The following is a 16,183-nucleotide window of genomic DNA, read 5'->3' on the forward strand; positions in this document are numbered from 1 at the left end:
TATCGGTTTATATGGTTCGAATGAACCAACATTAAATTTTGAAACATCAGCTAATCAGTCATATCCTGTGGCACTGGAAATAATATTCTATATTGGATTTCTTATTGCTTTTGCTGTCAAATTGCCGATTATACCCTTACATACATGGTTACCAGACACCCACGGAGAGGCACATTACAGTACTTGTATGCTTTTAGCTGGAATCTTATTAAAAATGGGAGCGTATGGATTGGTTCGAATTAATATGGAATATTACCCCACGCTCATTCTCTATTTTCCCCTGGTTAATTCTATTAGGCGCAATTCAAATAATCTATGCAGCTTCAACATCTCTTGGTCAACGTAATTTAAAAAAAAGAATAGCTTATTCCTCTGTATCTCATATGGGTTTCATAATTATAGGAATTTGTTCTATAAGCGATACGGGACTCAATGGAGCCATTTTACAAATAATTTCTCATGGATTGATTGGTGCTGCGCTTTTTTTCTTGGCAGGAACGAGTTATGATAGAATACGTCTTTATTATCTCGACGAAATGGGCGGAATGGCTATTCCAATGCCAAAATATTCACGGTTTTCAGTATCTTATCGATGGCTTCTCTTGCATTGCCGGGCATGAGCGGTTTTGTTGCAGAATTGATAGTTTTTTTTGGATAATTACCAGTCAAAAATATCTTTTAATGACAAAATACTAATCACTTTTGTAATGGCAATTGGAATGATATTACTCCTATTTATTCATTATCTATGTTACGCCAGATGTTCTATGGATACAAGTTTTTTAATAAACCAAACTCTTTCTTTTTTGATTCTGGGCCCCGAGAGTTATTTATTTCGATTTCTATCCTTATACCTGTAATAGGTATTGGTATTTATCCGGATTTCATTTTCTCATTATCAGTTGACAAGGTCGAAGCTATTCTATCTAATTTTTTATAGATAGTTTTCATTAATAAATGACTAAAACCAAAAATTAAAGAGAGCAAAAAATCTATTTTTTTTAATAGTGTTCATTGTACAATGAAAAAAATCTTTTTTCTTCTCTAGATTAACTTAAAAAAAATGAATTGGAATTGTAACCGGATACGTTTGGTGTTTGTGAGAACCCCTTGAATCACTACTACTTACTGATTTAAAGGGTTCTCGACTGTTTGGTTTATGCGAAGTTTTCTTATACTTTTACTTATACTTATATTATATATTCTATTTTATTTATTTTATTATCTATTGTATTTTTTTATTTTATTTTATTAAAATTTTGAAATTAAAATGAATATTTTAAATGAATATAATATTTATTTTAATTTCAATATTCATTTTAATCTGTATTAATATGCATATATTAATATGCTTATCATAATATGCTTATTATGTTTGTATTTGTCGGCCCTTTAACTCATACTCATTTTAATTCAATTAGATGTAAATGAACCATAACTATGTAGTCCTATTCCTAATAGATTGATCCCAAAATAACATATCCAATATAAGAAAGCCATAGAGGCCACTTTGAAAAATTTACACCTTCCATCTTTTCTTTTTCTAGTATGTAAATAATCGCGAATATGGTAAGTAAAAACGCCCAGTTTCCTTTGGATCCATTCCAATATGATCCCTCATTATCCCATACTTGCTCCGAGATAACCTATTGTTTAAAAAGATAAACTCGACTATTAATAGATAATCCGGATCCAATTGTTGAATAAATTGAGACCTGTAATAATTTCTATGAGAAAGAATGTTTCAAAAATTGTTTCTTTGTTCATGTTTTGATCTCAGCAAAAAAAATACTCATTAAAAAACGATTATTGTTCTTACCAATCTTTCTTATTATTTTTCGAAATGTAAGACTAAACGAGCTACTGATATAATGTCCACATAAAAGATCTCATAGCCAATACCCATCATACTTATTTGCTCATTTAACCAATAGCGATTGTAGAGCCCGTACTAATATTCCGGTTCATTTTTTTTTTTTAAAATGACCCGAAGTAGCAAAGCCTTGGTAAAAAATAACACTTGGTCTTTAATTGTGCTTAATGGTTTTTAACTTTTTAAACCAAAAACCTGGAATATCTGAAAAATGGAAAACCTTTTTTTTAACGGAATTAAGTACAAGGTTAAATAGGTGGACCTTATGTGTTTGTTTTGAATCGGATTCTTCTTGTTGTTTCCATTTTTCATATAATTCCAGGTTTTGGTTTAAAAGCTTAAAAACCATTTAAGCACAATAATAGCACCAAGTTTTTTTTACCCAAGGCTTTGCTACTTCGGGTCTTTAACCGAACTGCATGAATCCGGAATATTAGTACCCGCTCTACAATCGCATTGGTTAATGATGCACGTAAGTATGATGGTATTGGGCTATGCAGCTCTTTTATGTGGATCATTATTATCAGTAGCTCTTTTAGTCATTACATTTCGAAAAGTCATAATAAGAAAGATTGGTAAGAACAATAATCTTTTTTTAATGAGTCATTTTCTTTTGCTGAGATCAAATACATGAACGAAAGAAACAATGTTTTACGAAACACTTCTTTTCCTTCTTATAGAAATTATTACAGGTCTCAATTTATTCAACAATTGGATCGCTGGAGTTATCGTATTATTAGTCTAGGTTTTATCTTTTTAACCATAGGTATTCTTTCGGGAGCAGTATGGGCTAATGAGGCCTGGGGATCATATTGGAATTGGGATCCAAAGGAAACTTGGGCGTTTATTACTTGGACCATATTCGCGATTTATTTACATACTAGAAAAAAGAAAAGATTGGAAGGTGTAAATTCTTCAATAGTGGCCTCTATGGGCTTTCTTATAATTTGGATATGTTATTTTGGGATCAATCTATTAGGAATAGGACTACATAGTTATGGTTCATTTACATCTAATTGAATTAAAATGAGTATGAGTAAAGGGCCTGACAAATACAAACATAATAAGCATATTATGATAAGCATATTAATATTATGCATATTAATACAGATTAAAATGAATATTTGAAATTAAAATAAATATTATATTCATTTAAAATATTCATTTTAATTTCAAAATTTTAATAAAATAAAATAAAAAAATACAATAGATAATAAAATAAATAAAATAGAATATATAATATTAAGTATAAGTAAAAGTATAAGAAAACTTCGCATAAACCAAACAGTCGAGAACCCTTTAAATCAAGTAATGTAGTGATTCAAGGGGTTCTCACAAACACCAAACGTATCCGGTTACAATTCCAATTCATTTTTTTTTTTAAGTTAATCTAGAGAAGAAAAAAGATTTTTTTCATTGTACAATGAACACTATTAAAAAAATAAGATTTTTTGCTCTCTTTAATTTTTTGGTTTTAGTCATTTATTAATGAAAACTATCTATAAAAAATTAGATAGAATAGCTTCGACCTTGTCAACTGATAATGAGAAAATGAAATCCGGATAAATACCAATACCTATTACAGGTATAAGGATAGAAATCGAAATAAATAACTCTCGGGGCCCAGAATCAAAAAAGAAAGAGTTTGGTTTATTAAAAAACTTGTATCCATAGAACATCTGGCGTAACATAGATAATGAATAAATAGGAGTTAATATCATTCCAATTGCCATTACAAAAGTGATTAGTATTTTTGTCATTAAAAGATATTTTTGACTGGTAATTATTCCAAAAAAAACTATCAATTCTGCAACAAAACCGCTCATGCCCGGCAATGCAAGAGAAGCCATCGATAAGATACTGAAAACCGTGAATATTTTTGGCATTGGAATAGCCATTCCGCCCATTTCGTCGAGATAATAAAGACGTATTCTATCATAACTCGTTCCTGCCAAGAAAAAAAGCGCAGCACCAATCAATCCATGAGAAATTATTTGTAAAATGGCTCCATTGAGTCCCGTATCGCTTATAGAACAAATTCCTATAATTATGAAACCCATATGAGATACAGAGGAATAAGCTATTCTTTTTTTTAAATTACGTTGACCAAGAGATGTTGAAGCTGCATAGATTATTTGAATTGCGCCTAATAGAATTAACCAGGGGGAAAATAGAGAATGAGCGTGGGGTAATAATTCCATATTAATTCGAACCAATCCATACGCTCCCATTTTTAATAAGATTCCAGCTAAAAGCATACAAGTACTGTAATGTGCCTCTCCGTGGGTGTCTGGTAACCATGTATGTAAGGGTATAATCGGCAATTTGACAGCAAAAGCAATAAGAAATCCAATATAGAATATTATTTCCAGTGCCACAGGATATGACTGATTAGCTGATGTTTCAAAATTTAATGTTGGTTCATTCGAACCATATAAACCGATACCGAGAACTCCCATTAATAAAAAAATGGAACTTCCTGCAGTATACAAAATAAACTTTGTAGCTGAATACAAACGTTTCTTTCCACCCCACATGGATAAAAGTAGATAAACAGGAATTAATTCTAATTCCCACATGATGAAAAAAAGTAAAATGTCTTGAGAAGAAAATGATCCTATTTGACCGCTATACATTGCTAACATCAGGAAATGGAATAATCGGGATTCCCGAGTAACCGGTTGAGCCGCTAAAGTAGCTAAAGTGGTGATGAATCCCGTCAGTAAAATAGGGCCTATAGAGAGTCCATCTATTCCGAATCTCCAGTAAAAATCAAAAAATTGGATCCATTTATAATTCTCCGTCAATTGGATTAATGGATCGTCCAATTGGAAATGATAACAGAAAGCATAGGTTGTTATAAGGAGATTCATTAAGCATATAAAAATAGTATACCATCTAATTACCTTATTTCCTCTATGGGGAAATAAGAAGATTAAGGAACCCGCGGATATTGGGAAAACTACAACTATTGTTAACCAAGGAAAAAAATTCGTGGTAAAAATAAGATACACTTGGGCCAGAAAAACCCGTGCTCAAAATGGAAAATCTTTTCCATTTTGAGCACGGGTTTTTGTCAGTAAAAAAAAGGTATTCGTATGTGGTTTTTTGAAACGTATCAATAAGCTAGACCCATGCTTCGAGTTGTTTCATGCCATAAATAAACCCGAACACTCAAGAAATCTGTCGGACAGGCGGATTCACACCTCTTACAACCAACACAGTCCTCTGTTCTTGGAGCAGAAGCTATTTGCTTAGCTTTACATCCGTCCCAAGGTATCATTTCTAATACATCTGTGGGGCAGGCTCGGACACATTGAGTACATCCTATACATGTATCATAAATCTTTACTGAATGTGACATTGGCTCTATTAATTTTTGAACATCAGCAATTTTCGATCTAGTAAACTTGTAAATGAATCATATATTTCGACACCAGATGAATCAATGATTTACCAGAATTTTTCTAATCAATCTACCTCTGGATCAATTCATAAGAGAGGGCCAAGATACTTTGATTTCTTACGTTTTCGCAAACATGATCATACGTTATACATGGGAATTTGAATTGATAAATATTAGAATTTCAATATTCGAAATTCGAATTTTTCTGATAATACTATTTATTCAACAAATTCGATTGATTGATACGAGTTGATTTTCTGTTACGATAAATTGACGAAACAATAGCCGGTCCAATAGCTGCTTCAGCGGCTGCGATAGCTATAACAAAAATTGAAAAAATATTTCCTTTTAATTGGCGACTATCAAAAAAATCAGAAAAAGCTACGAAATTTATATTAACCGCATTCAGTATAAGTTCAAGACACATAAGGGCTCTAACCATATTTCGGCTTGTGATCAATCCATAGATACCGATAGAAAATAAATAGGCACTCAAAACAAGTACATGTTCGAGCATCATTGACCAACTCCTTATCAATTTTGATTCATTTCAATATGAACAACACTTCAACAGATTCGATTGACTAGAGAATATAACAAGTACAGACCAAAAGAAGATATTGGTAATAAGTCGAATAAGAAAATTCTTTTAAACATAAACACTCTTTCACTTCCCCATTCACATGTAAAATTCAAAGGAAATGGAGATAAAATAAATAGAACAAAATGGAATTTAGATTGATATTATTAGTTCTATTCTTACTGGCGAGCCACGACAATTGCACCGATCAAAGCAGCTAAAAGAATTATTGAAATGAGTTCAAATGGAAGAAAAAAATCTGTTGATAAATGAATTCCAATTTGTTGACTATTATTTATCAAATCTTGCTCTATAATCTGATTTGATCTTGTAGTCCAAATAATCCCGTACCATGATGTATCTGGAATAGTAGTTATTAGTGAAACAAAAATACTTGTACAAACCACCAAAGTAACTCCATCCCCAACGGTCCAAAGATTAAAATCTTGGTAATATTCTGAACCATTTATGAACATCACAGCAAATATGATTAAAACGTTTATAGCTCCTACGTAAATAAGTAGCTGTGCTGCAGCTACAAAATGGGAGTTTGATAAAATATAGAATAAAGATATACAAACAAGAGCCAGTCCCAACGAAAAGGCAGAAAAAATTGGGTTGGTAAATAATACTACTCCTAGACTTCCTAATACAAGACCTGATCCCAGAAAGATTAAAAGAAAATCATGTATCGGTTCAGGTAAATCCATTAGATGTAAAATAAAAGATAAATAAATTGAAATTTCATGACCTTATTGATACGACCAGGAAAAAATTTTATATACTAAATTCCTAATTGAATTAAATCCTAAGGAGTGTGAATTTCTCTAGGTACAGTTATAGGACTAATCTAATTCTTTATACGAACGAGTATTCGAAACTATTTCGAAACTATAAACTATATTAATAAAATTATATAAATCTTTTCAATATTTAAATAATTTAAATATTGAAATAAATAAATAAAGAATTTTATTTGAATTGAATTGTTCGAATTGTATAATCGTCAATTACTGACATTGGTAAACGGCCCAAAGCAATTTGATTATAATTCAATTCGTGACGATCATAAGTCGAAAGTTCATATTCTTCAGTCATTGATAAACAATTTGTTGGACAATACTCAACGCAGTTACCACAAAATATACAGATCCCGAAATCAATACTGTAATTAAGCAATCGTTTCTTTCGAATATCAGTTTCCAGTTTCCAATCAACAACGGGTAGATCTATAGGACATACACGAACACATACTTCACAAGCAATGCACTTATCAAATTCAAAATGGATTCGACCGCGGAAACGTTCCGATGTTATTAATTTTTCATAAGGATATTGAATAGTTACAGGTAAACGATTTGCGTGGGCTAAGGTAATCATGAAACCTTGACCAATGTACCTTGCAGCTCGTACTGTTTGTTGACCATAATTCATGAACCCAGTTACCATAAGGAACATATCGTGAATATCTATGAATATTTTTGTTTTGTTTCTTTCTCTTGTTTGAGACAAGTTATGAATATAGAATATCAATCTTTTACAGTGAAAACAGTCGAAACGAAGTTGTTAATAATAGATTACCCAGAGAAATAGGTAAAAGAAATTTCCATCCAAGATTTAATAATTGATCCATTCTTAACCTAGGCAAAGTCCATCTTGTTGTGATAGAAAGGAACAAGAACAAATAAGTTTTAGCTAATGTAATAAAGATACCAATTGTAGTTCCAAAAACTCCACATGTTTTATTTATTTCAAAAAGCTCAGAAACAAATATGTATGGAATAGAGATATTCCAACCGCCCAAGTAAAGAACTGTTACAAATAATGAAGAAACTAATAAGTTTAAATAGGAAGCAACGTAAAATAAACCAAATTTTATACCCGAATATTCGGTTTGATAACCTGCTACTAATTCTTCTTCAGCTTCTGGTAAATCAAAAGGTAATCTTTCACATTCCGCTAGGGAAGAAATTAGAAAAATGATAAAACCTATAGGTTGACGCCATAAATTCCATCCAAAAAAACCATATTTTGATTGTGCGTCAACTATATCAACTGTACTTAAACTGTTAGATAATCCTAGTCGGTGATAACATTACTGTTCCCATCGCTATTACAGAACCGTACATGAGATTTTCACCTCATACGGCTCCTCGAAGGCCATAAATAAATCTAAGGGACCGGGCCGGTTATTTATCTTGATATATCCCTCGGATAGATAGGATTCAAATCCATTGGACGGTCCTGAATTAGACCAATTGAATTCTGTCTGTTATAATAATAAATACAAAAAGGTACTTCTGAATTGATCTCATCCCTTAAGAATTTGAATTTGTTGAGTAATAATTGAATTCTTCAATTCAATAAAATACTCCTTTAGAATTCTCAATAACCCGTCGTTTTCGATTACGTAAAAAAATTAGACACTAGTTTATGAATTATGACATAAATTGTATTTCCATGAATATGGATATAAGAAAGAATCAAAAGGGATCCCTCTTTTTAATTGTATTCTATTCTTTTGTTTTTTTTCGTTCCTATTCTTCTTTTTTTTATGTGCAAAACAAAAAGGGACTTAAAAAAAAATTAAAGGATTATTTCGTTTCTGATAGTTATTTATTTAATCAGTGGATAGGAGCATACTCTGGATCGGAATTGTGGGGAGTACTGCCTTATTTTTTCTACGAACTTAAAGCCCCAATTTGTATTCTTTTTATATTATGCAGAAATGCTCTTTTGGAGAATTTACATAATCTCCATTACTAATCCTTTGTGTATCTTGGTGTTTCTAACCATCCACGCATTTTTTATCAATCTCCCCTTATGGTAATACATGTATGGTAATTCATACAAACGATAGTCGATAGTGAAAACTCAATAAGGTTGGTCTTTTGAGCCCGCTTCAAAACAGGATGACTAATCAACCAATTTTGGGGTAAACGCTTTCTTCCGCTTATAATTTTTTTCCACTTAATTCTTATACATAGAAAATGAGACTCAATATTTTTACTGCAGATTCAAATGAAATTCAAATCATAGTATATTAATTCTATATCCTATATCTATATATATTACTATATATATATTAATATATTAATAATATATTAAATATAAATATATATAATAATTAAATTAATATTATATATTCAAAATAAAATTATATATTCAAAATAAGATATATATCGATTTTTTTTTTAATTTTATTAATAAATTAATAAATATTTAATATTGAATTTCAATTTCATTAAATTAATAATGAAAATTAGAATATTCTAAAATATTAGAATATTAAATCTTAGAATATTAAATCAATGAATAATGAATAAATAGAAGCTGTTTTATTTCACTCATATAACTATCTGATTTAGTTCATCAATCCGAATTTTGAATAAAAATAATGAAAATCAAAAATCAGGATATCTATTCCATTTTTTCTACCCCTTTGCTATAAAGAAGAAAAGAAATAAAGACGAAAAGAAAGGAGCATGGAAAAGTTTCTGTCTCAACGAATCACACGTAGAGATATTGATAACACACATAGAGTTAATGGTATTTCATAACTAATCGATTGAGCAGCAGCCCGTAGACCACCCAAAAAGGAATATTTATTATTTGACCCATATCCTGACATAAGAAGTCCAATGGGAGCAATACTCGAAATAGCAATCCATAAAAAAACACCGATATTGAGATCAGCTAAAACAAAGTTATAGCCAAAAGGAATTACTGAATAGCTTACTAGAATTGATATGACTGATATAGATGGTCCAATACTGAATAAACGAATATCTCCCCTAGATGGAATAAGATTCTCTTTGAAAAGTAGTTTTGTTCCATCTGCTAGAGCTTGAAGAACTCCCAAAGGACCGGCGTATTCAGGTCCAATACGCTGTTGTATCGCTGCGGATATCTCTCTTTCTAACCATACAATCACTAGCACACCTATTGTGATTCCCAATACAAGAGTCAAAATAGGGACAAGTATCCATATAATTCCATAGACCTCTTTTAAAGATTCCAATCTGGAAAAAGAATTGATATCTTGTATTTCTGTTGTATCAATTATCATTTCAACGATCAACTTCTCCCATAATGATATCTATGCTACCTAGTATTGTCATAATATCAGCCAATTTCATTCTTTTAACTAACTGAGGAAGAATTTGCAAATTGATAAAACCCGGGGGACGAATTTTCCATCTCCAAGGAAAACCATTCTGATCCCCTATTAGAAAAATTCCTAATTCTCCCTTTGGGGCTTCAACTCTCACATAAAGTTCTTGTTTCGGTAATTCAAAAGTCGGAGACGGCTTTTTACTAATGAATCGATATTCAAAATCATTCCATTCTGGATCCTTTTCTCTATCAAAGCAGCGGATTTCTAAATTCTCATATGGCCCCCCCGGAATTCCTTCCAGAGCCTGTTGAATAATTTTTATGGATTCTACCATTTCACCAATTCGTACTAAATAACGAGCTAATGAATCTCCTTCTTTTTGCCATTGAACTTCCCAATCAAATTCCTCGTAACATTCATAATGATCAACTTTACGTAGATCCCATTGGATTCCGGAAGCCCGAAGCATTGGTCCTGATAAACCCCAATTTATTACTTCCTCTCCACCAACAATGCCTACCCCCTCAACCCGTTCTAAAAAAATAGGATTTCGCGTAATAAGTTTTTGATATTCAACAACCCTTGTTAAAAAATAATCGCAGAAATCCAAACATTTATCTATCCAGCCATGAGGTAGATCAGCCGCTACCCCTCCGATACGAAAAAAATTATGCATCATTCTCATACCTGTGGCAGCTTCGAATAGATCATATATTAATTCTCTTTCTCTGAAAATATAGAAGAAAGGGGTTTGTGCACCAATATCTGCCATAAAAGGTCCCAGCCATAGTAGGTGAGAAGCTATACGACTCAACTCCAACATAATTACTCGAATATAGCTAGCTCTTTTAGGTACTTGAATATTTCCTAACTGTTCCGGTCCATTTACAGTTATTGCTTCTGTGAACATAGTAGCTAAATAATCCCAACGTGTTACATAAGGCAGATATTGTACAATTGTTCGGTTTTCTGCAATTTTTTCCATCCCTCTATGTAAATAACCCAATATTGGTTCACAATCAATAACATCCTCACCATCTAGAGTAACAATAAGTCGAAGAACACCATGCATTGATGGATGGTGAGGACCCATATTGACTATCATGAGGTCTTTTCTTGTAGTTGGGGCATTCATAGGTTTTTCCTCGATTCATTCTTCCATGAATTGCTTAAAACAAAACTTAGTTCATCAAAATTCAAGATCTAATAAATCGAATAATTCAAAACGACTCTTCAAATTAATTAGTTTGTGGCTCCCGAATATCCAACTGATTAATTAATTTTTTATAACGTATTCCATTTTTCTTTGACAAATAAGACAAGAGTCGTTTCCGTTTTCCCAGAATTTTACGTAAACCCCTTTGAGATAAATAGTCTTTTCTGTGCAATTGCAAATGTGAAGTAAGTCTTCGTATCTTATTGGTGAAATTCAATACTTGAAATTCAATCGATCCCGGGTTTTCTTCTTTTTTTTCTTGTGAAATAACGGGTATAAATGATTTTTTTACCATAAAAAAATGAAAGCTTGTCTTTCCCCCCTTTTTATAGAGTCTAGATATTTTTATTGATCAGTAATAATAATGAAATGACACTCATTTTCAATTTTGTATATACAATAATCTTAATATACAATAATCTAGAATTCCTGATTTTCTTTTTCAAATAAATTTTGATTAATCAACCCAATTCAAATAGGTATACAAAAAATACTATATTTATGCATTCACAAAAGCAAAATTGTCGACTTCAAATAAGAAGATTTTGGTGATTCATTTATAGATCTAATGGATAGGATATATCATTGAATTAGTATCGTACCTCAGTGAGAATAGAGGGTAAGACAATGCAATGCGTATGTGCATCTATTTGTTTTCGCATACCAGATATGTTACGAGAAATAGAAAAAACAAAAAATGTAGATTAACGAATTTTCAATCGTGGATACATATGTATCCTTACCATACTGAAACGGCTGCCATTATTGGTATCAAACCAATAGCGATTCATACAAGCTAAATCTTCTAATCGATAATTTGGCCAAAGAAATAACTTTAAATTAATTAGTTTTTGTTTATCTCTATCAATATTTTTACTTGTAGCCAAAACTTGACAGCAATTATTCACTTTATTCTCATTGTAAAATGCCGTATTTCTATGCACACTATTTCTATTCCTAGGATTGAAACAAATTAGAATTCTCAATTCTCTACGACGTCTAGCGGATAAAAGATTTTCAGGAACAAGCAAATCATAATTCTTTTTTTCTTTATTTTCAGTCAGCTTTTGATCTCTTGTTCTTGTAATGGATTTCTTAATGGATTTATCCAAATTTTTCTTATCAACGTAGCTTTTTTCTCGGTATCTTTGATTAATTTGGTGCTTTCTCTTATGAATCAACGAAAGGCCTATGGTTTGATACATATTAAATTGTTCATGGTTTTTTATAGACAGACGAATCGGTTCGATACTCAATATTCCTTTTTTCATCAATTCCGTATTTTTATTCAATTCTGTAAGAGTGAAATCCTTCTGATTCTTAATTTTCATAATATCTAGACTTAGTTCTCCTCTTTGAATAGAGGCTATAGCAATTTCTTTTATATTTTTCAGTCTAAGCAGGAGACAATATACTTGGATATTATTCATTATTCTTTCATTTAAGCAATCACGCCAGTTCAATTGAAAAAGCAAATACCTTCTTAGGAAGCAATTAAGTTCTGCTTCGATGTTGTTCGTGTATTTATTTTTTTTTACACCCTTTTTTATGTCGGATCTGGCATAATCTTCTTTAACATCTTTTTCTTTCTTTGAAGGGGATGCTTCAAGATTTAGTCGACCTGCATATTCTGTTTTTCCTTTATTTCGAGTCTCTAACTCTAATTCAAGATATTTTTTTTTTTTCCATCGTCTAAAAATATCTATTTTTTTCTTTTCCGTGATGTTTTTCTCATTTTTATTTACATTAAAATTGAAAAAAAGGAATTTGATTGGTATGATCCATGGGTTACTCGTATATGCATTATAAAATATAAAAATTTTAGAGAAGAAAAAAAATTCCCGATTCGCTATGCAACGATTTAGTATTTCTACATTCATTCCCATCCAATCAAAAAGGTTTTTTTTTTTATTGGATGGGTTGATTTCTTCATGAAGCGTAAAATAATAATCGGTATCGATCGAACCCCAAAAATGCACTTTATTTGTAAGACAAAAATTCAGAATTCTCCAATCAAAACACTTTCTATCCAAATTTTTTTCCATATCTAGAATAGAATCTTCTACTATATAATTCTTGAGAGGAATATCATCCGTCATATCCAATTTTTTTTTTTTACGCGTGTTGGAATTATAAGAAATCGCTTGGTTATTATTTGCTTGGAATGACGATCTATATCCATAAATATATGAGTCCTTCTTATCTGCATAATTAAGGGATTTATATGATAAAAGATCATACCCATATTGTTTTTTCATTTTTTTTTTTTGATTTGTTAATGAATCTATTTCGTGTTTTTTGTAAAGAATTAATCCGTTTTGTTCATATGAATGATATTTGGTTAAATCTTTATTTTGAGCCACATGGCGTTCATTCATTTTATTTCGCCATTTGTGGGATACTAATCTAGACCATCCATTCTGAGATAAATCGTATTGATAATGACCTTTTAACCAATTTGTCCATTGATTCATTACAGAATTGGGAGCGCTCTTATGTTTTAATTTGGAATGAGATATTCCTTGTACTCCAAAAAGATAATCCTTTAGTTCATTCTTAAGAAAAAGAGGTGTTCCATGATATTCAAAAACGGATCTTAATTTATACTTATATAAGTTAATAACTTGGGTTTGTGATAATTTGTAAAATACATATGCTTGTGACAAAGAGGATACGTCACAAAAATTCTGTGAATTCGTATTCCTAATATTACAAATTGATTTTTTTATAGTAGAAATAAAGTGAATTAGACTTTGATTTTTTTTATCACTTCTTTTTCTTTCTTCATTTGCTTCATTATTGTAAATGTATTTAGTAAGAATTTTTTTTGTTGATTCAAGAAAAAGTTGTACATTGATTCTAGGAATATTAATGATACATACAAAGATATCTATATATACCCTTTCTATGAAAAATTTAAAAAAATAATGTGATTTGCGGGATAATCGAACATTTCTTTTTTGTAATATCTGCCAAATATTTTTTTGTAATTCTAATCTTTTATCATCATAAGTTGTTTTCTTAGAACAAATATTTCTCTCTGAACCTTTTTTCTTGTCTTTTTTAAATTTTTCTATTTGTTTTATGATTTTCTTTGTTCTATCATTCAGATCTTTTATTTTTTTTTCTGTCAATGAACAATCTGTCCAATTAATAGATTGAATTGGAATGGTGGATTCGTAAATAATTTGATTCCTCTTACTTTTACTTTTTGTTGAATCTTTTTGAATTTCATTCAATTCATATATTTTTCTCAATCCAAATATAAATAAAAGATTTGATAATGATAGTTTTTTTATTTTTTCTTTTAGAAATAGAATCCTTTTGCGAATACTTTGGATGATCCGTTGTGCTGTTTCTTTTGCTATATTTAGAAAAAATTTTGTTCTTTCGTTTAAGACTTTTAGAACTAGAAAAAAATTCTTTTTCCAAATTTTTATTTTTTTTTTAAGTTCTTTAAAAATGGGATCAAAAAACGAACGTCGGTTTCGGGGAGAAGAAGAAAAGGGCAATTCTACTTCCATTCCGAAAACTGTTAAAAAGAAGAAATCCATTTTTTTCACTTTTTTTTTCATTGGATCCTTTTCCTTTTGAGGGGATCGTAGCTTAGATCTGTATCTGTGCCAAGGTTTCAGACGAAAAGGAAAAAGGACCTTTATTTGAATACCCTCAGTTAGCCAGTTTTTCGGAAATTCTGTTTCGGATAATTGAACGCCATTATAGGTGCATTTAATATACATTTCTCTATTCCAATCCTTTAAATCCTCTGACCATTCGGGAGATTGAAATAATAGTATACGAACGATATTTTTAGTTATTATCAATGAGGGTAATAGAATATATTTTCTAATAATCGATTGGGTTACTAATAAAAAACCTCTTATTACTTGAGCATATATAATGCTATCCCAGGCTTCGGCTATTTCTATACGCCTTTCTTCCTCTTTTTTCTTAATCTCTTTTGTCTTTTCCTCTGTAGAATCCGAAATTTTCAATTCTGTATTTTTATTTTTCCACATCCAATTTAGAAAAAGGATTTTCATTGGCTCGAAAATATCAAAAGAAAAGAAAGAGGGTTTGTCAATTTTGTCCAAAAAAAGAGGAGAATGTGCGCTTGCTTGAAAGATTTTCCAATTAACAGTTTTACGTCTTTGAGCGCGTCTAGATCCTTTGATTATGTCTCGCCGAAAATCCGGTTGTTGTGAATAACGTATTAAAGCTAATTCATCTTTTTCATCAGAATTATCAGTATCCTTGGTATCCGTATAAGCATTGGCATTCTCTGAGTCATCAGTAAAAATTACGACACGTTTGGCTTTTCTTGAACGAATCTCATAATCCGCTGTTTCACCGGATGTTTCCAGGTGTTCTACCTCGTCAATTAATTTGTATGACCATCGAGGAACTTTTTTACTGCTTTCTTTTATTCCAATACATTTTTTTCTATTTATAATTGTTTTATCGTTCGCATCAGTTAGAATTGCGTCGAATAAAAACTTCATTTTTTTTTTTTTAGCTTCGGAATCCATCTTTTCATGTTCTCGAAATAAACAAAGTCCTTTAAAATTGAAATTGGATACTGATTTTCCAGAAAATTGACTGATCAAGTTAAAAAAAAAACGAATTTCATTTGATAATGATTTTTTATCAAATCTATCTATTTTCTGTTCAAAGCCTGGATAATCAGTATTAATATTAAGAAGGATGGCGTGAATCTTATTTATCCAAATGTAGTTTTTTGGGTAAGTTTTATTCTTGATTGAGAATAAAAAACTTTTTTTGATTCGTCCGCGATAGGGTCCGTTCAAGAAAGGATCATATATTTTAGGTAAGTATTTTTTTTTAGTCTCATCATTACATAATCTACTCTTTTTTTCGAGTACATCCAAAGCAAAAAATTCCTTATCTAGAGCTTCGGCCCTATTTAGAAATTGATTCCTTAGGTTGTTTCTTTTTTGTTCATTAATAGAACTCCAACGATTATCCAATTC

The 16,183-nt window shown here is 30.8% G+C and overlaps 1 protein-coding gene and 1 pseudogene across 5 annotated transcripts in view; one reads left to right on the top strand and one right to left on the bottom strand.

Moving 5' to 3' along the window:
• Positions 1-11,469: 11,469 nt before the first annotated feature.
• The window catches only part of LOC114753473 (protein TIC 214-like), a 14,824-nt gene continuing 10,110 nt past the window's right edge, over positions 11,470-16,183 (bottom strand). Inside the window, exon 2 of one of the 5 annotated variants that reach the window (XM_028942158.1) lies at positions 11,470-14,116. In XM_028942158.1, coding sequence (XP_028797991.1) covers positions 11,897-13,666 — 1,770 coding nt within the window. In that variant the 5' untranslated portion in view covers positions 13,667-14,116 and the 3' untranslated portion in view covers positions 11,470-11,896. Of the gene's footprint in view, positions 15,064-16,183 lie in introns of all 5 variants that reach the window. The other 4 variants (XM_028942156.1, XM_028942154.1, XM_028942155.1 and 1 more) reach the window with 4 other exon arrangements.
• LOC114753474 (protein TIC 214-like) overlaps positions 12,791-16,183 on the top strand; it is a 15,814-nt pseudogene continuing 12,421 nt past the window's right edge.

The sequence above is a fragment of the Neltuma alba genome, unplaced genomic scaffold, assembly GCF_004799145.2.
Source record: "Neltuma alba isolate B1F8T4 unplaced genomic scaffold, ASM479914v2 tig00007950_pilon, whole genome shotgun sequence".
Classification (NCBI taxonomy): domain Eukaryota; kingdom Viridiplantae; phylum Streptophyta; class Magnoliopsida; order Fabales; family Fabaceae; genus Neltuma; species Neltuma alba.